The 21,032-nt window shown below is 42.3% G+C and overlaps 1 protein-coding gene across 1 annotated transcript in view; it reads left to right on the top strand.

The window, feature by feature from the left end:
- RYR3 (ryanodine receptor 3) overlaps positions 1 to 21,032 on the top strand; it is a 534,646-nt gene that overhangs the window by 396,414 nt on the left and 117,200 nt on the right. Inside the window, exons 44-47 of the mRNA XM_053928437.1 lie at positions 11,453 to 11,633; positions 12,782 to 12,890; positions 16,173 to 16,293; positions 20,452 to 20,621. Coding sequence (XP_053784412.1) covers positions 11,453 to 11,633; positions 12,782 to 12,890; positions 16,173 to 16,293; positions 20,452 to 20,621 — 581 coding nt within the window. The remainder of the gene's footprint in view (positions 1 to 11,452; positions 11,634 to 12,781; positions 12,891 to 16,172; positions 16,294 to 20,451; positions 20,622 to 21,032) is intronic.

The raw sequence follows: 21,032 nt of genomic DNA, 5'->3' as shown, positions 1-21,032 counted from the left end.
AATCATGGCTGAAATAATCATGGTAAACTTTGATTAGCACAGTGCCAGAATCATAGCCTGCAGTCATGCTAGTTGTCACTGTTGTTCATAATTCCAACAAGAGTATTAGGGCATTGGAAATGGGGAGACTCTAATCAATAGATCCCTCGAGATCTCAAAACCTTTATTATAAGTCTTTATGTCTAAGAGGCGATTGAAAAGAACTCCCTGGCCATGTTTGTCACCTCTGCTCAGCAGTGAAAGATAAAAGTTGCAATGGGTGATTATGGTAGATGGCAGTTGATGATGGTGTGGGTAGGGGCGAGGGTGATGGTGGGTGGTGACAGGTGGGGTGGTGGACAATGGTGAGTGATAGTGGGGCAGGTGATGGCGGTGGTGAGCGATGAGATTGGTGGTGGGTCTGATGGTTGAGTCATGGGCATGACGGTGGGATATGCCAGTTGGGTGGTAGATGGTCATAGTGGGTTGTTGAGGTGACCGTGGTAGGTGGTAGTGAGCGATGATGTGGTGGAGCTGGTGACAGGGGGTCATGAGGGTGGTGGCAGTGATAATAAGAGGTTAAACTTACTGTGCAGTAACTACATGCCAGGCACTGTTCAGGGTGCTTTTAAGTGTATTAACTTATGTAATACAAAAATCCAGTGAAACAGGCACGCTTATCTTTCTCTTTTTATAGAGAAAGTACTTGCCCAGAATCACACAGCTTATAGGATGTAAAGCTAGGATTTGAACTGGAGAAGTTTGGCTCCACGGACCAAACATCAGTCAGATCATTATGCAGTATTGCTTGGTAGCACTGTCCCCCTAGAGAATGAGGAAAAACAGCATTTTTTTCCTTTGAGCTTGTCAAAAACTGCAGCACTATTAAATTACTGAGTGGTGCTAATGCTTTTTTTTTTTTTTTTTTAATATATTTATTGATTATGCTATTACAGTTGTCCCATCCCCCCCACTCCACTCCATCCTGCCCACCCCCCTCCCTCCCACGTTCCCCCCCCATAGTTCATGTCCATGGGTCATACTTATAAGTTCTTTGGCTTCTACATTTCCTACACTATTTTTACCCTCCCCCTGTCTATTTTCCACCTATCATCTATGCTACTTATTCTCTGTACCTTTACCCCCCTCTCCCCCTCCCACTCCCTTATTGACAACCCTCATGTTCTAGTTGTTTGCCTAGTTTGCTCTCGTTTTTGTTTTATGTGTGGTCGTTAATAACTGTGAGTTTGCTGTCATTTTTACTGTTCCTATTTTTGATCTTCTTTTTCTTAGGTAACTCCCTTTAACATTTCATATAATAAGGGCTTGGTGATGATGAGCCTCTTCAACTTGACCGTATCTGAGAAGCACTTTATCCTCCCTTCCATTCTAAATGATAGCTTTGCTGGATACAGTAATCTTGGATGTAGGTCCTTGCGTTTAATCTTGGGTAATGTAATTATGGTGTGCCTTGTTGTGTTCCTCCTTGGGTCCAGCTTCTTTGGGACTCTCTGAGCTTCCTGGACTTCCCGGAAGTCTATTTCCTTTGCCAGACTGGGGAAGTTCTCCATTATTTGTTCAAATAAGTTTTCAATTTTTTGTTCTTCCTCTTCTCCTTCTGGCACCCCTATAATTCAGATGTTGGAACGTTTCAAGGTGTCCTGGAGGTTCCTAAGCCTCTCCTCATTTTTCCAAGTTCTTGTTTCTTCATTCTTTTCTGGTTGGATGTTTGTTTCTTCCTTCTGGTCCATACCATTGATTTGAGTCCCAGTTTCCTTCTCATCACTATTGGTTCCCTGTACATTTTCCTTTGTTTCTCTTAGCATAGGCTTCATTTTTTCATCTGTTTTTCGAATAGATTCAACCAAGTCTGTGAGCATATTGATAACCAGTGCTTTGAACTGTGCATCCGATAGGTTGGCTATCTCTTCGTCGCTTAGTTGTATTTTTTCTGGAGCTTTGAAGGGTTCTGTCATTTGGGCCATTTTTTTTTGTTTGTTTGTCTTGGCTCCTCTGTTACTTTAAGGGGCGGAGCCTTAGGTGTTCACCGGGGTGGGGTAATGCTGGTCACAGCGCTGTGACGCTGTACGTGGGGGCGGGGCCGAGAGGGAGCAATGGCGCCCGCTTCACTCTCCTCCGGATTTCAGTCTTTCACTCCGCTACCCACAATCAAACTGGGCCCCTCTGGTGCTGGTTCCCGAGTAAGTGGGCCTGTGCACACTCTAGGCCCCTGTGGGTCTCTCCAACAACCTCTCCTGTGAGGCTGGGAGTCTCTCCTGCCGCCCCAACCCCCAGGGGCGTTTTCAATCAGAGGTTTGAGGCTTTATTTCCCTGAGCTGGAGCCCTGGGTTGCGCAGTGGTCTGCTTCTCTGCCCGCCGTTCGGCCGGTTTATCTGTGGGCGAATGTGGTGCCGCAAGGTGCTACCTGCCACTCTGCCTGCCCCGCTCTCCGCCACTCTGAGTCCGGCCCTCTGGGTTTATCTGTGCAAATGTGGGGCCGCAGGTTCTGCTAGTGCTCGGACTGCCTGCGCCATTTGTCCTACACTCTGCCAGTCTCAGTCCCGCCACAGCCACGCGAGTCCTCTCCACCCCAGTGCCGTCTCCGCCCCTCCTACCAGTCTGGATGAATGATTATTTTCTGTTTCCTTGGTGTTGGTCCCCCTTGCTGTTCGATTCTCTGTCAGTTCTGGTTGTGCGAGGAGGCGCAGTGTGTCTACCTACGCCGCCATCTTGGTTCTCGGTGCTAATGCTTTTTTAAATATATTTTTTAAAAGTCAAACCAAAAGCTCTTGCTCTGTCAAAATTACAGAATTGGAAATTTATTTCTAACATTATTTTACTAGTCTTTCTTAATATTTGTATTAAATCTCCTTAAACAAGATTTGTCTTTAAAAGAACTTCTTAAAGTATATAATTTTCTCTACTTTGTTTTTATTAGCTTGCTAGAAGTCTTGGGGTGTGTTTAACCCTGAGAGTAATGAAATTCAGAAGTTTCTATTTAATCTGCTGTTGCAAATTCCGTAATCACTTTGGGAATCTGATTAATCCCTTCCTAATATACATTACAAGAAGTAAAAGATTATATACCAGTCCCCAAGAAGAAGGGAAAACTTCTTCTCTGCTTCCTTGTAGTCCTCTGAGTGTTTCAGTGATACCTTCCCCAGGCGACAACTTGGCTATGAAAAATACAGGATCCCCTAGCTTTGCTGAATTTCTCTAGGCAGCTTTATTATCAGTGGCCACAACGTGGACATCCATCATATGACATGGGAAGGTTAGATGAGACTCTGTGAGAAGTGACAAGAGACATGCTCTGGAAGTTCTCCTCCGATGTCAGTTATAAATTAAAGCAGGAAACAGAGCAAACTTAAGTTGAATTATCAGAAACATTATGGAATAATTACTAAAAATTGTCACCAATGACACCTGCCTACAGAGTGACATTCATGTGACTGTTGGCATGCCAGAAATGATGGTTCTCATTGGAACCTGGTATACTGGATCTGAGAATGCCTGGGCAAGAAGGCAAGTGTTGAATGACATCTTGAAGAAAGAAATGGACATTATTTAGCAGAGTAGTATGGAGCAAGCCTCCTGATTAGCTTTTGAGCTGGGAGACATAAATCTTTTAGGATATGTCAACTATACCTCAATAAAGCTGGAAAAATTATTTTTGGATCAAGAGAACAAAGTAGCAAATTAGCTTTGAAGGGCATAGTCCATACAGATGAGTAAAACATCAGCTGGTTCATTTCTGTTCATGGATTTGTGTTTTTAGAGTCAGAACTGATATAATAACCATTTCTTGGTACAATTGGTACTGAAGACCTGGAATGGTTAGGATTAAAATATATGATGTTGTTCTTATTCTCAAATTTACAATACAATTGGAAAGATTAGACAAACTTTCCAAAAAGTTAACCAATGGTAAAAGATTTAAATAACAGTTGGAGACAATTATGAGTAACAGTGCTGTACTCAGGAGACACTTCAGGCAAGGGTGGCAAGAGGAGAAGGTAGAACAGGGAGATACATTTGAGATATGGCCAGTGGGGCTTGGCTGCTTAACATCTGTATTACACCTTCTCACCTATTAAAAGGCTCACTGCAGTCTCCTCTTCCCCACCTTCTTCACTCTGCCCCTGGGCCTCTTGAATCTCTATGACTGAAAAGGTGAGGTAAATCAGTCAGTGGGATCAGATAAAGGCTTATAGAGACAAAGGCAGGAAATGGGACTGCATCTGTAAAATCTCAAAGGGAAACAGCACCAAAATAACTTACTCAAAGAAGCCAAAGGCAAACCAATGCCCAGGGCACCAAAACCAGGAAGCCTGCACCTGGGGGAAAGGATGTCTGGCCCTGTTCTTTTCGAGCTCAGTGAACTGTTCAGCAGTTCTTCCCCACAGCTCCCGTCAGGTCCTGGCAGCAGTGCTGGCTGAGCAGCTTGGCAGTGAGCTCAAATGTCCAAAACCAATATGTAGAGAAATTCTTTATCAGTCATTTTGTTGATAAGAATGATAAATGAAGTCTTATACCTAAGTAACATGGTGGTTTTTAGCTGAAATGGTAAAGCTGAGCAAAACTGCTCATCAACATTGTTCACACAGAATGACAGTACTATACGAGCCTGGTGCTTACCACAAATTGATTTTCATCAACTCAAAGAGAATGCCCATATTTAACAGGTGGATTCCGCTCTCTCAGAGCAGACCTCCCAAGACACTTCCATATCTCCCAAGTTTTATTTCACATATTTCAGGAAAAATCCATAAGGACCCAACATTCTAGACACATAGACAAAATTGTAGCATGATTCTGAGATTAAATACTGGTCTCCAGAACTCTTAGGTTCCTGTGCCAGTCCACCCTGCAGGGTTTTCACTGAGTCCCTTGACTTCAAATTCCACGTGCATGCGGATCACCCCCCATGTGGACATTTCCACCCTTTGCCTCCTCCAGAGCCCCAGACTTGTGTGCCCAGGGGCCTACTTTGTATTTCCATGTGGCAGTTGAACAAGCATCTCAAACTTTGTACATATCATGGCTGAATTTATAATTATCTACCCCAAACCTGTTCTGCTCATAGATTCTCCATCTCTCTTAACTAGCACAATTTTGCAGATAATTCAAATGAAATCTTAAGTGGCATCCTTGATTCAACCTTTTCCCTTTTCCTTGAATTCAATTCAGCAAAAATTCTATTGATTCAGTGTCTCACAGATATCTGAAATCCACCGACTTCCCTCCACCTCCACTGGCCACATCCTACTCCTAGCTAGCATTATTTTCCACCTGGACCACTATAGCTACATAGGAACTGGTCTCCCACTTCTGCTCTCACCCCTGTATCAGTCAGGCTCTGCGGCACAACAAATAACCTCATAATCTCACTGCTATTAATCTGAAGCATGAGTTTTTTGCTCACGTATTTGTAAATTGGCTGGGAAGCTCTGCTGCAGGTTTGTGCATCTGCTGGGCAGGCCCTGTTCCACTCATCACATTCAAGCCTAACTCTCTTCTTGACTACTTGCCCACTGTTCCTGGATCAGCAACTGGCATGTAATACAAGCTCAGTGAAGGCCAGGATTCATAACCAAATGTGCAAATAACCCCTGATTTTGTCTGTTCTGTCACAGTAATTTATTAACACATGTTCAACTCCCTTCCCAGGCACTAAGGAGGGGATTTTTATGTCTAAAGCACTTTTAATAACTTGTTTATATAAGTTCTCTACCATCATATTAAAGTTGGCACTTCCCAAAAAAAGGTATTGACTCTTGGCCATCACCTCTGTCTTGTGATTCTCTAAGTTAACTAAATGAGAGTATCTCTATACTCATTCATTCTGGGCCCCACAGTGCTCTCCCTTATTGCACTGGGACTTCATTGAGGATATGTTCCTTTCCTTAGGACTAATTGAAATCTGAGAAATCAGACTCTTATAAACAGAGGCTAATAATTGACTGGGTAATACAATGATGCATGGTCCCCCTTGGCCTTCCCTGAAGTCATTTCAACCCTCCATCTTGAGTCACAATACAATACATTCATTTATTCAAAAAATATTTGGGGGGGGTTTAAGTATATTTTATTGATTATGCAATTACAGTTGTTCCATTTTTTTTCTCCCCTTTATTCCCTTCCACCCTGCACCTCCCCTCCTACCAGCATTGCCCCTCTCCTTATTTCATGTCCATGGTCATACATATAAGTTCTTTGGCTTCTACATTTCCTACACTATTCTTACCCTACCCCTGTCTATTTTCTACCTACCATTTATGCTTCTTATTCCCTGTATATTTTCTCCCATTCTTCCCCCTCCCCCTCCCTGCTGATAAGCCTCCATGTGATCACTATTTCTGTGAATCTGTTCCTGTTCTAGTTGTTTGCTTAGTTTATTTTTGTTTTTGTTTTTGTTTTTTTAGGTTTGGTTGTTGATAGTTCTGAGTTTGTTGTTATTTTACCATTCATAGTTTTGATCTTCTTCTTTTTCTTAGATAAGTGCCTTTAACATTTCATATAATAAGGGCTTGGTGATGATGAACTCCTTTAGCTTTACCTTATCTGGAAAGCATTTTATCTGTCCTTCCATTCTAAATGATAGCTTTGCTGGAAAGAATAATCTTGGATGTAGGTCCTCGCCTTTCATGACTTGGAATACTTCTTTCCAGCCCCTTCTTGCCTGCAAGGTTTCTTTTGAGAAATCATCTGACAGTCTTATGGGAGGGAGCTCCTTTGTAGGTAAATGTGTCCTTTTCTCTTGCTGCTTCTAAGATTCTCTCCTTATCTTTAATCTTGGGTAATGTAATTATGATGTGCCTTGGTGTGTGCTTCTTTGGGTCCAACTTGTTTGGGACTCTCTGAGCTTCCTGGACTTCCTGCAAGGCTATTTCCTTTGCCAGATTGGGGAAGTTCTTCATTATGTTTTCAAATAAGTTTTCAATTTCTCACTCTTCCTCTTCTCCTTCTAGCGCCCCTATCATTCAGAAGTTGGAATATTTAAAGTGTCCTGGAGGTTCCTAAGCCTCTCCTCATTTTTTTTTTTTGAATTCTTGTTTCTTCATTCTGTTCTGGTTTGTTTCTTCCTTCTGCTCCAAACCATTGATTTGAGTCCTGGTTTCCTCCCCTTCCCTGTTGGTTCCCTGTATATTTTTCTTTATTTCATTTTGCCTGGTCTTCACTTTTTCCTCATTTGCAACCATACTCAACCATTTCTATGAGCATCCTGATTACCAGTGTTTTGAACTGTGCATCTGATAGATTGGCTATCTCTTTGTCACTTAGTTGTTTTTCTGGAGTTTTGATCTGTTCTTTCATTTGGGCCATATTTCTTCTTCTTGGCACACCTGTTACATTGTAAGGGGCAGAGCCTTAGGTATTCACCAGGGCAGGGAAACCCAGGTAGCTATGCTGTGGTGCTATATATGGGGGAGGGGTCCAAGAGGAAACAATGCCACCTGCTGGGCTCTGGGTAGCTTTCAATCACTTCCCTCACTACCCACAAGCAAATTGGGTCCTTCTGGTGCTGATTCCAGTGTGGACAGATTTGTGTACATTCTAGGACCTTGTGGGTCTCTCCATTGGACTCTCCTGTGAGGATGGGAGTTTCTGCCACCCCCACAACTCCCGTAGGTCTTAACAGCCAGAGGTTTTGAGGTTTTCTTTTCCCATGCTGGATCCCTGGGTTGTGCAGTCTGTCTCACTCCCCAGTTGTTCCTCCCAGTTTATCTGTATGCAAATATGGGACTGCTGGCTGCCACCTTGCCTCATGTCCTCTCTGCCCCCACTAACCATCTCCACCCCTCCTACCTGTCTGAATAAGTGTTTTTATTTAACTCCTTGGTTGTTGGACTTCCATATAATTTGATTTTCTGGCAGTTCTGGTTATTTTTTGTTTTTAAATTTGTTGTTGTCCTTCTTTTGGTTGTGGAAGGAGGCAAAACGTGTCTACCTACACCTCCATCTTGGCAGGAAGTCCCAAAAAATGTTTTTGAATACCTGTTATATGCCAATATTAACGAGATGCTTGAACATGTGGAGATAGATAATTTGGACATAATTCCATGTTCTTTTTAAATATACAGTCTAGTAAGAAAAACTGATACAAACAATTAATTAATTATATTTGAGTTCTGTGCTTCAGGGAAGAGGACAGGGGTTTTGAGAGGACCAGGTCCTCTGGGGCTTCCAAGTTCAAGCTTGATCTGAAGGATGAAATGGAGTGACCCAGGTCAAGGATTGATGTCAAGGGAATAAGGAGGAAAAGAACACTTTAGGTAAAGAACCTTAAAATAAGGATGGTAGTGAGAATATAGAGAGTAAGGGAAGTTGATGGGCTGACAGTAATATCATTGTATCTGTAATAATCGTCCTTGTGGTAAGAGTGATTGCTTCAGGGTAAAATGAGCAACCTGTCCCTTTCCATCCAACTTCTTGGGAATGTGGAAAGAGATAGTAATGTGAAGACAGTGTTGAGAGCCTTTGAAGAAAGTCACTGTGAACATCATTCACACTGTTGTGAAGCTCTGTTCATTTTGGAACTCAAGCAAAAGCATTGTTGTAAGCCCTTGGGCAAAACTAATCTACTTCAGATCTCTCTCTTCCTTGTAAAATGCCCCTCAGGGTCAATATTCAGCTTCCCTGCAGTGGATTTGGTTGGCAGTCCAGGCTGCTGTGCTACAGGTAATTAAGAAGAGAATGTTCTCTCTTTTCTAATCATGCCATTCTCTGTACCTTGTGAAGCCTTTGGAAATTCTTTCCCATGGTCCCTTCTGTAATTAGCAGCAGTGGTTGCACTTTAGTTCATTCTCTTGCAGGGTGCCCTCTGCATCCCCCACAATTCAGTAATCAAGGAACTGCTTCCTGGGTCAGCTGGTAGAGCCAGCCTAATTAGCTTAGATCTGAACCTGAGATTCAGATAAAATAAGGCTAATGTGGCAAATGAACTTCAGCAGCAAACCTAGTATAGAACTCACAGTCTGGTTTTTGAAATTCTGTTGCATGTTGTCGTCCATGTCCCATCAAACTCCATGATACTGATGACTGTGGGAAGAGCTAAGTTGAATTCAGCATGCTGGTAAAGACTGGCTGACCCACCAGGAAGGGTCTCCATCCTGACAGCTAAAAGAATCAGAGTACAATATTTAAATAAGCTGATTAACAGGGAATTTTCCTTCTAATTTTAACATGGAAAATTTCAGTTTTAGCTTCATTATTCTTAAAATTAAAAATGACAACTGAGGAAGTAGATGTATCTGTCCCTTCATAATTTGGGAGGCCAAAGATCAATGAAATCAGTGAACTATGAGTTTATCTATGACTAAGAATATTCGCTTTCAAGTATATTGAGTCTCCTGGTGTTTTTCTCTAAGTGTTCCCCCTGTGATTAAACTTTATCAAATATAGATGTTAGTTTCAACTACTAGGAAAGCATGGCCTTAGGGTTTCTCACCATCACTTCACTTGAGCTTTTCTACAAACTGCACAGTGTCACTCACTCTCTCCTTGGTTTCTGTCTTCATTGGTTCTTTCCACCGTGCCATTATTGTGGTCCTTTCACCCTTCCAGCATCTCCTGAGAACCTTCCTCACATGGATTCCCATTTGATAAAAACAAATTCTTGATGTTATACATTAAATCAAACTTGAAGAAAAACTTCTTTACAAAAATTTTAGCCTTTCAAAGGAGTGAACTATAAAGCAGTGAATGCACACTGATGAGTTTAAATTTAGTTAATGAAACTTCTGAATCAAGTCACACAATTCTAAAACTTAAAGAGGTTATATTTACAATCTTGAATTTTACTTGAAATGCAAAAGGTTGAATGATTTTAAGAAGAAAAAGAACAGCATGTCAGCAAGCCAACCTCCGGACCAGGAAGGATTGCAGCAGGGACGTAGGGCAGGCTTTCAAGGGCTGTGAGACCCATCAAATGTGTACAAGTATGGAGAGCTGAACATGGTGAGGAAATGAGGCCTCCTGCCTACATCCACATGAGCGAGCATGGAAGCTGACACTCCATGTCCAGTCAAGGCCTCAGAAGACTGCAGCCCTGGCCTGTATCTTGGCTGGCGTCTCACAGGATTTCTCCAGCCAGGACCACCTCATTTAGTCACTCCAATATTCCTGACCTACAGAAACTGTAACATAAACAAATACTATTGTTTTAGCCTGATAAGATATCTTTTATGCAACATTAAGTAACTAATACAACAGCACATCAGGGTACAACCTCTATTATGGAGCTCAGTTCTCCAAGAAATACCTACTAATGATTTTGTAGAAGAGTTTTTCTTCAGGCTTCATCCAATGCACAGCATAAAAAAGTCTTGCCTTTGAGTATTGGCCAAGAGATAAATTCTCAGACACAAATTCATATCGTATTTGAGACAGAAGATGTGTTTTATGAAGTTGTATGAACTGCTGTCAAACTGCTTTTGACTCTAAGTATCGGCCCTCAGAGGCATTGGCTGTTACTTTCTGCATGTGACTGTTCCATTGCTTAATCATGTCTTCAGGAAATGAGACTCTGTCTTAGTTGTTTGCAGCTCCTCCAAAGAAAAATACCAGCAGAATATAATTCTCCAACCTTTAGCTTCTTATAGAGCTATTTTTAGTATCAATGTAACCAAGGCAACCTGACCACATAGACTTTTACCATGGACAACTGGTTCCAGGAATGCTCGGCACTCTATCCACACAAACTTGATTGTTCTGGGGCAGGTGTTAGACTGTGAGACCTGCTCAGGAGCTCACATGTCACTTCTCCACAGGGTAACGGAGGCACATCAGGTGCAGTTACCATTTTACTTCCTCGCAAAGAAGGAAGGAAATCCCTTTTACCTGACCCTCACAGGGTCAACAAATATATAAAGTTCTTTTATTCTCTGAGTCACTGGTGAATTAATCAGTAATTAGTGATAGACTGGGTACTGTATTTCTTGGCCTCTGAGGACCTAAAGATAGTGAAATAGTCTCAACAGCACAAAATCCTGAACTTAAAAGCAGGATTCTGTTGTATATTGGTTAGTTGGTATACTTCAAATAAACAACTTCTGACCTAAATCTTTCAAAGCTCACCTTTCTTTCCATATTACAACCTAACCTTAAAAATGTGTGGCAAATTCAGTCAATTACTGTTCTCCTAGCCTCATCAATTAGAAATAAATTCTTGGGCCCTGGCTGGTGTGGCTAAGAGGATTGATCACTGGCCTGTGAACCAAAAGGTTGCAGGTTCAATTCCCAGTCAGGCACATGCCCGGGTTGTGGGCCAGGTACCCAGTAGTGGGGGTGATATATCTCTCACACAATGTTTGAGGATGTTCAAAGCAGCCAATGTTTCTCTCACACATCGATGTTTCTCTCCCTCTTTTCCCCTCTCTCTAATAATAAATACATAAAATCTTTTAAAAAGAGAAAGAAAGAAATTCTGAGGCTGTCCTTTCTAATGAGAGGAAATAACTCTTTTCCTCAGGTGAAAGTGTGGAAGAAAATGCTAGTGTCGTGGTCAAGCTGCTCATCAGACGCCCAGAGTGCTTCGGCCCAGCCCTGCGGGGTGAAGGGGGGAATGGCCTGTTGGCCGCCATGCAGGGAGCCATTAGGATCTCAGAGAACCCAGCCCTTGACCTCCCCTCACAGGGATACAAGAGAGAAGTGTAAGTGAATGGAATCACCTTTGGTACAGATATAGTTGGTGAGCACCCAGATGTTGTCAATGCATGAGTGATTAAAGATGTGCCAATAACTGCCCCCTGGTAGACAAAGCATAGGTTCTTTACAGTGACAACATTTTAAATCACTTTGTCAAGCACATTGTTGTCCTCATTCTCTATTGCCCTCACCCACCTCCATTTTCTTGCTCCACCGAGACCAACTGGCAAATCGAGAAGTTTGGCAAGCTCTTTGAGCCAACACAGCCCCTCCCCACACAGGAGGAAGCTGTAGAGAGGCTAAAAGGCCTGAACCATCAAGGTTACAGTCATTGTCTCACTCCACACTGTTCCCTTCAGTATTCTAAACCTTGGTGTCTCATCTCATACCTCTTTTAATCCTTCCTCTTCTGAAAGTATTTTGATTTGATTCTTTAGGTAAAGAAGAGAACCGCAGAATGTGAAAAATGACAGCATCACTAATCTTGGTATTTAAAGGTTAAGGAGATGGTGCATTGGCGGATTGCCTTGTGACTTTCTTTTCATTATGTCTTATGACCCTTTCCCCTTCTTTAACCACAGCCTCTAGATTAGACCTCAGGATCTAGAGAATGGCTATAACTCAGCAGAGATAACTCTCCAGCTAGTTGGATTTTTTTTTTTTTTTTTTTTTTTTGGTCATTTGTTCTGGCAGGTGACCTAGTAGAGCTAGAAAGAACATAAGGTGTCTCTACTTCCTCACATTATGTAAGAAAAAACTGAAGCTTGTTACCAACAGAATGAGAACATGGATGTAGCCCTCCTGACTCCTTGTCCAATGTGCTTTCCATGTGTGTTCAGGGAGGAAAGGTGAATGAATGGTAGGAACCATGGGGATTACATTTCCTCTCATGAGTGTATATGGACTGAACACTCAGTTAATGTCAGTACACGTACTGTAAAGTTCCTGGGACCCTAGGAATGTCATGGACAAGTATTTGGGTCCTTTGAACCGGGTGACTGAAACCACCTGGTTGACTTCTGGAGGGAGGAAAGGTGTCCAAGGGGAAGGGTGCACGATGACCAGGATGAGCAGAGTGTTTCCGTTTCAAGCACCTCGTGACTGTACCTGCCAGGCTTCCTCACACTTGCTTGTATTGGTTCTTTCTCAGCAGCACAGAGGACAGTGAAGACGAAGAAGAGATCGTGCACATGGGCAATGCAATTATGTCATTTTATTCCGCTCTTATAGATCTACTGGGCCGCTGTGCTCCTGAAATGCATGTAAGTACTTGAGTTCTCAGAGTGCAACTTTGAAGAGCTTGATCAGAGAGCCCTGTAGATTTCCTGAATGTAATTTCTTCTTCTGTCTCTGGCACTTGCTGACATGCCTTTCTCTCAGTTCCTTTTAGCTCCCATGAAAAGTAGTTTCCATCTCTGGCACCTGATTCTGCATACACACATTCCTTACATGTTATTGGGTCAGCTGAGTGATGTCCACAGCGTCCTGTTCAGCAGCCCTGCTCAGCCCTGTACACTCAGGCCTGTGGCTTCTTTTATGGAGTCAGCCCACCTCATGTCTGGTCTTCCCCTTTCCCTCGCCCTCCTATCTTCCCCTGTATTGTTATCTTTTCCAAAGAGCCCTGCCTTTCCACAATGTGCTCAAAGTGGGACTAGAGAATGGCTCCTGGGTAAACCCCCATGTGGTGTGGTTTCCCTGTGACACCAGCTGGGTTGTCCTCCATATACGCTGTTTCAAACGCCCCCCAAAATTGTGGGCCATATGCCTCAATTTGGTCAAAAGGTGACCAACTTGATTCTTTTTTCTATGACTTTATTCCTTTTTAATTTTTCAATTACAGTTTACATTCAGTATTATTTTGTATTAGTTTCAGGTGTACAGCATAGTGGTGAGACAATCATATACTTTACCAAGTGTTCCCACTATATTTCAAGTACCCACTGTGCACTATACGTAGTTACTATGATATTAGTGACTATATTTTCTAAGCTGTACTTTACACCCCCATGCCTATTCTGTAACTACCAATCTGTACTTCTCAACCCTTTCATCTTTTTCACCCATCCCTCCAACCCTCCTCCCCCCGGCAACCGTCATACTGTTCTCTGTATCTGTGAGTCTGTTTCTATTTTCCAAATTGATTCTTGATTGTGGACATCAGGCTACTCACATAAAAAATCCTTTTTTCTTGATGACCATGTTTTTAAGCACCAGAAAAGTAGTCTCTTTCCACTGTTCGTGTTTCTTTCCCAGAGGTAAGCTTTCCAGACATGCCACAAAGGATGCTTCTATTTTCATGGGATGTCTTCTCAGACGTCCAGTTTTGACCTTAAAAGTTGTGGGGTTTTTTTTCCTCTTCCCTTTTTTACCTCTCCTGGGGCCTGAGAGAAAGTGACCTTATTTCATATAATGTTTTACATGGTAAGTGAGAGAAGAAAGAACTGCTTTTTACATGATAACAGAAAAGATAGCCTTTTAATTTTTTTTTCTAAACTTGGTCATTGTTTGAAAGAACTGCTTGATTTGCCCATTCAAGGCTCGGGCACCTGCCCGCCTCTCCCTGTGGGGCTCCCGCATTGGGGTTGTTGCAGACCGTCTCCCAAAAGCACTGACAAAGCAGACTAGGTGGTGTAGACGGTCGTAACTGGTATTGGTGAGATTGGGTATTTGGTCACTGCCAAGTTAACAGTGGATCTGTTATATTTTTTTTAATGCGAACAAAAAACAGCACCCATTAAAGTAGTGGATTTCAAACTTTTTGGCCAAAATAATTTATTTTGACCATAGTAAGAAATATAATTTACATTGTCACCTAGTATACATATATTCCAGAAACAAAATTTCTCTTTACTACAGATATTGCACTGTAATATTTTCTATTCTCTAGTAATCTATTTCATGCTCTTTAAAGTGGTCACAACCCACTAAATTGATTTTACAGCCCTCTGATTGATTCTGACCTGTAGTTTAGGACACCGCATTAAAGCATCAACTCTTACCTCTCTTCCAGTACATCATGGGTCTTGCCTAATACACAGTCTAGCCTGTTTACAAATCCTTCAACAAGTGTTTAAGAAAACTATTCAAACATGGAAGAATCTAGATCAAAAGTATGTGCTTAGTAGAAAGTCTAAATCTTGATAAGGGAAGCTGATCAGAATCCTTAGCATTCTGTTTTCTACTATGACAAACCAGCCTTTCCCACAAGGGCTCATCTTTCTATTTCTGTGTCTTAAACAAATAAAGGAAACTTGAAAGGGAGCCAGGGAAATACCAGGGTGTTCTACAGTCTTCAGGGTGGGGATGTCAGTTCCCCCACTCACCCATCATCACTTCAGAAAGCAAGTTACAGGTTTGCTTATTCTCTGGAGGACAGCAGCGTGGGATGGCTAAGCCATCAGACCCCCATCTGGGAAGGAGTTTCTTCTCCCTTACTGTTCCTCTGGTCTGACGCTCCACACACATGCACACACACACCTTCTTCGACCCCCTCCCCTGGGTCCTGGCTCTGTGAGTGGTGGTAGGAGAGGAGATGCCATCATCACTGACGGCTGGCCCTCTACCCACAGGAATGAGAGGTGGCAGCTGGGTGAGTGCACAGTGTTCTTTCCCTGAGGCCTCTGAGCATCATATCCCAGCATGCCCTGCAGCTGACCTGGGGTCGATTCAATCCTGAGCTCCTAGCACTTCAGTTCTCTGCTGTGTCCTGTGCCTAGAAGCATGCTTGTTGCCCCCATGTGCAGGAAGTTGTGCACCTGTACGCATTGATTGGCCCACTCATGGCTGTATGGTTCATGTCATCCACCCCAGAATAACTCCACTGAGATTCTCAGTTTCTCTAGGACACAGGTGGCAAACACAAGGCCTGAGGGCTGAATCCAGCCCTCCACCTTGTTCTATCCAGCCCGGCACCTTGTTTCTACTTGGCAGCAGTGCCAAGCTCCTTTCCCCTAGTGAAGGAGTAGTTACATTTATACAGTCCTAAAATTACATTCGGCCCTTTGAAGGCAACCTCGAGGCTGATGTGGCCCCCAGTGAAAAGGAGTTTGACACCCCTGCTCTAGGACATTCTCTACACCTCTCTTGCCTACCTCCAGTCCCAGCACTAATCATCCTTTTCGGAAACTAAATTGCATAAATATTTCTATATTTAGTGACATTCTAGACTCTGGAATTATGGCCACATTGTCAACACTCCTGACATGACCACTGAGAGCTCCCTGTATTGCAGTCACACCAAGAATTACCAACAGGGTCCACACTTACTGCTGAGACTTGATACCATAACTGGATGACCATTGTAATCCCAGCAAAGGAATCAAGTGACCTCCTTGGACAGTTATTCCCTCAGCAGCACCTCTTCTAGGAAATCAAGAGAAAGCCCCTCCCTTTCCCCTGTGGTCATAAGTGTCCATCACAACTAGAGACATTTAGAAGTGTCCCCAGCCGTGAAAGAGAACCAGTTCCCTGCAAGAGGTTTGGATGTGGGGTGGAATGGGGGTATGGGAGCTTCCTTTACCTTTTTCGCCAACCCTGCATTGCAGCTTATCCAGACAGGAAAAGGCGAAGCCATCCGGATCAGGTCAATCCTACGCTCCCTGGTCCCCACCGAAGACTTGGTTGGGATCATCAGCATCCCCTTGAAACTGCCCTCCCTGAACAAAGGTAAGAGAAGCAGCTCAGGGCTGACTGCTGCCAGTTCCCACTAGGGACATTCTCTCAGGGCCAGGACTCTGTCCACCGGCACCGGCACAGTCCTCCTTCCAAGCCCCCACTTGCAGGGCAGGGAAGGTCTTGCTCTCTTTCTGGTGATGAGTCCTCTCCTCCTGGCTCCAGCTGGCTGCTCTCTCCTCTGGTCCCCAGTGTTAGAGACTGATGTACCCTACATGCCATAGATATGGAGAGTCCAGGCCCCCTAGTCTTCCAACACTCTCGTCCTCTGGGAGGAGGCTGATGGAATGGGACCAAGGAAAGCTCTCAGCATGGCCTTCCTTCTTTGCCTGTGTGTCCCCAAGATTGTGTAGCCACGTGGGGCAACAGTAGGGCTTGACACAGGCTCCCTTCAGCCACAGTCCTGTGTACCTCATGGCCGTGGATCGTAAACGGATTTTCCCCGACGCTGCTTGTGACACCTGGTAATGATTGGTGTTAACTTTGTGCAACTTATACCCTCCCAGGAGCATGTGGTTTCTCCGCCTCACTCCACCTGCTGTCCAGACAATTTCTTCCAGGCAGGTGGAGGAATTGAAAGATAGCATGACTCTGACTGTTAGTGTTCCCGAACTGGTGTTCTGTGGAGCATTTTTGTAGAAGATATTCATTGGTTTACAGGGGTTTGGAATCAAGTAAGTTTGGGAGATGCTGTGGAATGTATCGCATTTTTTCTAGCCATATTGAGAACTGATATATAACATTATGTATATTTAACATGTACAATGTGAATATTTGATGCACTTATATATTGCAAAACATTTAACACATTAATGTTAGTTAACATCTCCTTCACCTCACGTAATTACTAGTTTTTGTTCTTATGGTGAGAACATTTAAGTTCTACTCTCATAGCAACAATACAGTATTAACTGTCGTCCCCATGCTGTACTTTACATCCCCAGAACTTGAATTCATCTTATAACTGAAAGTTTCTAACTGTTTGACCAAAGTTTCCCCATCTCCCTGACCTTCCCCCATCTCTGGTAACTATCAGTCTACTCTGTTTCCCTCAGTGCAGTGTTTTAGAGTCCACATACAGGTGGGGTCGCACAGTATTTGGCTGCTCTGTCTGACCTATGTCACTTAGCATAATGGCCCCCAAATGCGTCCATATTGTTGCAAATGATAGGATTTCCTTCTTTTTTATGACTCAATATTCCATTGTGTGTGTGCCACATTTTCTTTATTCATCCATAACGAATATTTGGATTGTTTCCATGTTTTAGCCATTATAAATAATGCCACCATGGACATAGGGGTGCAGATATCTCTTCAAAATAATAATTTTATTTCCTTTAATATATACCCAGAAGTGGGATCATATGATAGTTCTATTTTTAATTTTTTGAGCAACCTCCATACTGTTTTCCACACTGGCTGTGCCATTTACATTCCCACCAAACAGTGCACCAGGTTTCCCTTTTCTCCACATCCTCAACAGCACTCGTTATACCTTGGCTTTTTGGTAACATCCATGTATAAGTCTGAGATGGTATCTCATGGTTTTGATTTGCATCTCCTTGATGATTTGTGATGTTGAGCACCTTGTTGTGTACCTGTGGGTGATTTTTGTGTCTTCTTTGGAAGAATGTCTATTCAGATCTTTTGCTAATTTTTAATGGAATTATTTGCTTTTTGCTATTGCACTGTATGAGTTCCTTATATATATTTTTTGGATATTAACATATTGTCAGGTACATGGCCTGCAAATATTATCTCCTATTATATATGTTGCCTTTTCATTTTGTTGATTATTCCTATGCAGAAGGGTTTTTTAAATTATTTTCATGAACTCCCACCTGTTGATTTTTGCTTTTATTACTTGTGCTTTTGATGTCAAAGTGAAAAATTCATCACCAAAATCAATGTCAAGGAGCTTAAGCCTATGTTTTCTTCTAGGAGATTTACATTTCAGGTCTTGTTTCCTCAATCCATTTTGAGTTAATTTTTGTGAATGGTATAAGATAAAGGCTAATTTTATTCTTATGCATGTAAATATCAATTTTTCCAACACCATTTATTGAAGGGACTATCCTTTCTCCATTGAGTATTCTTGGCTTCTTTGTCAAATAATTTTTGACTGTATATGTATGACTTTATTTCTGGGCTCTCAATTCTGTTCCATTGATCTATGTGTCTATTTTTATACCAATAGTGTATTGTTTTGATTGCTCTAGTTTTTTATAATATAGTTTGAAATTAGGAAGTGTGATGTCTCTGGCTTTATTCTTTCTCAAGATTGCTTTAGCCATTCAGGGTCTTTGGTCATACCATATGAATTTTAGGATTGTTTTTTCTATTTTTGTGACATTGGAATTTTGTACAGATTGCATTGAATCCATAGAGTGCTTTGGGTATTTGGACATTTAAATAATATATTAACTCTTTAGACCCATGAACACAAGATTTCATTCCATTTATTCATGTCTTTCATCAGTATCTTATAGTTTGGGGTATATAAATATTTCACTTCCTTGGCTAAATTTATTGCTAGGTATTTTGATGCTAGCTCCTGCTTGCGTGGCTGGTATATGTAGCCCCTGCTTGCTCTTCTTATTCTTAGGCATCTCCAGACGTCTCAGCTTTGCTGGCCCCTGCTGGGTTGAAGGCAAAGTGGGTCCTTCTTGTGGTGCCCCAAAAGGCTGGAGGAGCTGACCACTCATCCCGCTCTCCCCTTTCCAGCAGAGGGAGTTCCCTCCTGATGCTGAGCAGGGCCAGCCTGGGGCAGGGAGGATGCAAAATAAAGCTGTTCTTCCCTGTTTGTACCGTTATTCTCAGGTGTTTTGTTCCACTGTGTTGCTGAAGTTTCTTAAGTGGACTCCAGAGCTCTCCCAGTACTATTTTTATTCATAGGTAGCTGTCTAATTGTTTATCTTTGTCGGGTACAGAGCCTGGGACCTCCTATTCTTCAGTCTTGGTGACATCACTCTCAAAAATACCACATTTTTATAAAACTTCATCAATAACATTGGATTATAGAACCTCTGAGAAAATGTATGATAATGATAATAAATGTTGAACTCAGTGTTTGTTCCCCAAAGTTTTTGAGCACAAAACAGTTACCGATATACCATAAAAATAATGTTCCTCAGCACACCAGGTGTGTCCTAGAGGTTAATTCAGCCTTGGCTCTGCAGATCCAGCTCCCCCTAGTGCTCACGAGAGGAGCGGCAGTCGGCTTCCCGTTGGGAAAGTCCCTTCCCTCCTGGCTCTCCCAGCACCCTAGGATGATCCCTGGATTGCACTGGGTCTTTGCGGCTCTTAGGGTGCTTGTGAAGTACAGAATTTAAATATGCTCTGACTATAGATCGATCGTTTATGGGTCTTTCCTAGTTTTGTTTTTATGTTAACAAAATAGCAAGAGGAAGACTGTTTTTCTTTTTTATCCTATTTCGAAATGCTGTCTTTATTTTCCAAGTAAAGCAATTTTTATTTTCTTCATGGTATTCTCCAGTTCACCTTTGAACATCTTCATTCAGATAAGGTTAGAATTATTGGATGATCTGACCTAAATTCCATCTAAATCAGATAATAGTTTTAAAATACTGGAAGATTTCCTCAGTTTTGTGCTATTTATGATGTAATAGCTACAGACATGACACACTTTTAAATTTATTCTGCCTTACATTTTCTCTCTCCCTTTCGTGTGTCTTCAACAACACAGCCGTAGATCAAGCCCAGACTCCTGCATTTGCCAATCTCTGTGGCGTAAATCCTCTCACCAGGGTCATGTCAAGCTACCAACCTCATGTCACTGAGCATGGGCTGGCACAAAGCACACCACCTTACTGCATTTCCCACACACAAATACAGTAGATGTAAACAACCTCAAGATAGTAATAAGGAAGTAATGAATTTTGAGTATTCGTTACATTTTAAAATATAATTTACTTTATTGTTTTATTTTTTAATAATGAGTACGTGTAACAACTGACTCACAAAATTCCTAAAATTTTAACAACCAGCTCTTCTAAGTCAATCTAAACTGGATGCAGCACAGTATTATACTGTTTCCCAAATCGCTGCCGCTTGTTAGGGGAATGAGCCATAGACATGCAAACTGTGTTGCCTTTTGAGATTGTAGAGAATGACAGTCTCTGTGTCTTCTAGACAGGTCCGTCAGCGAGCCAGACATGGCCGCCCACTTCTGCCCAGACCACAAGGCACCCATGGTGCTGTTCTTGGACCGTGTTTATGGGATTAAGGATCAAACGTTTCTGCTCCACTTGCTGGAGGTCGGATTTTTACCTGACTTAAGAACCTCTGCCTCTCTAGACACAGTAAGTAACTAAAATAAGGAAAAATAGTTTTCCCACCAGTGTAAATTAGTATCTTTGGATTTAGAAGTGACTATTTTCTAATATACTCACTAATTACATACTAGTACCTTGTTTTAAAGGGTAAGAAAACTGAGGCCCCAAGAAATGGGAGATCTTAATTTATTGGGCCAGTGACCTAGAGGTATGTAAACTTGACCTCAAATATTCAACCAGTTCCCTCTATTCCAAAATTTCTCAACATTTATAATATTTGTTGGGGGGTGGGGGAAGACATCCTGTAAATTACAGGATGTTTAGTGGCATCCTGGCCTCTACCCACCACCCCCCAAACCAGTTCTAGATTTCGCCACATGTGTCCTGTGGGGCAAAAATGATCATGTCGGAAGTGTGGCTCTATCACTTATGAGAAAG

The sequence above is a fragment of the Desmodus rotundus genome, chromosome 7, assembly GCF_022682495.2.
Source record: "Desmodus rotundus isolate HL8 chromosome 7, HLdesRot8A.1, whole genome shotgun sequence".
Taxonomy (NCBI): Eukaryota; Metazoa; Chordata; class Mammalia; order Chiroptera; family Phyllostomidae; genus Desmodus; species Desmodus rotundus.
Note: the sequence above shows the minus strand (reverse complement) of the source record. Positions and strands in the feature narration are given on the sequence as shown.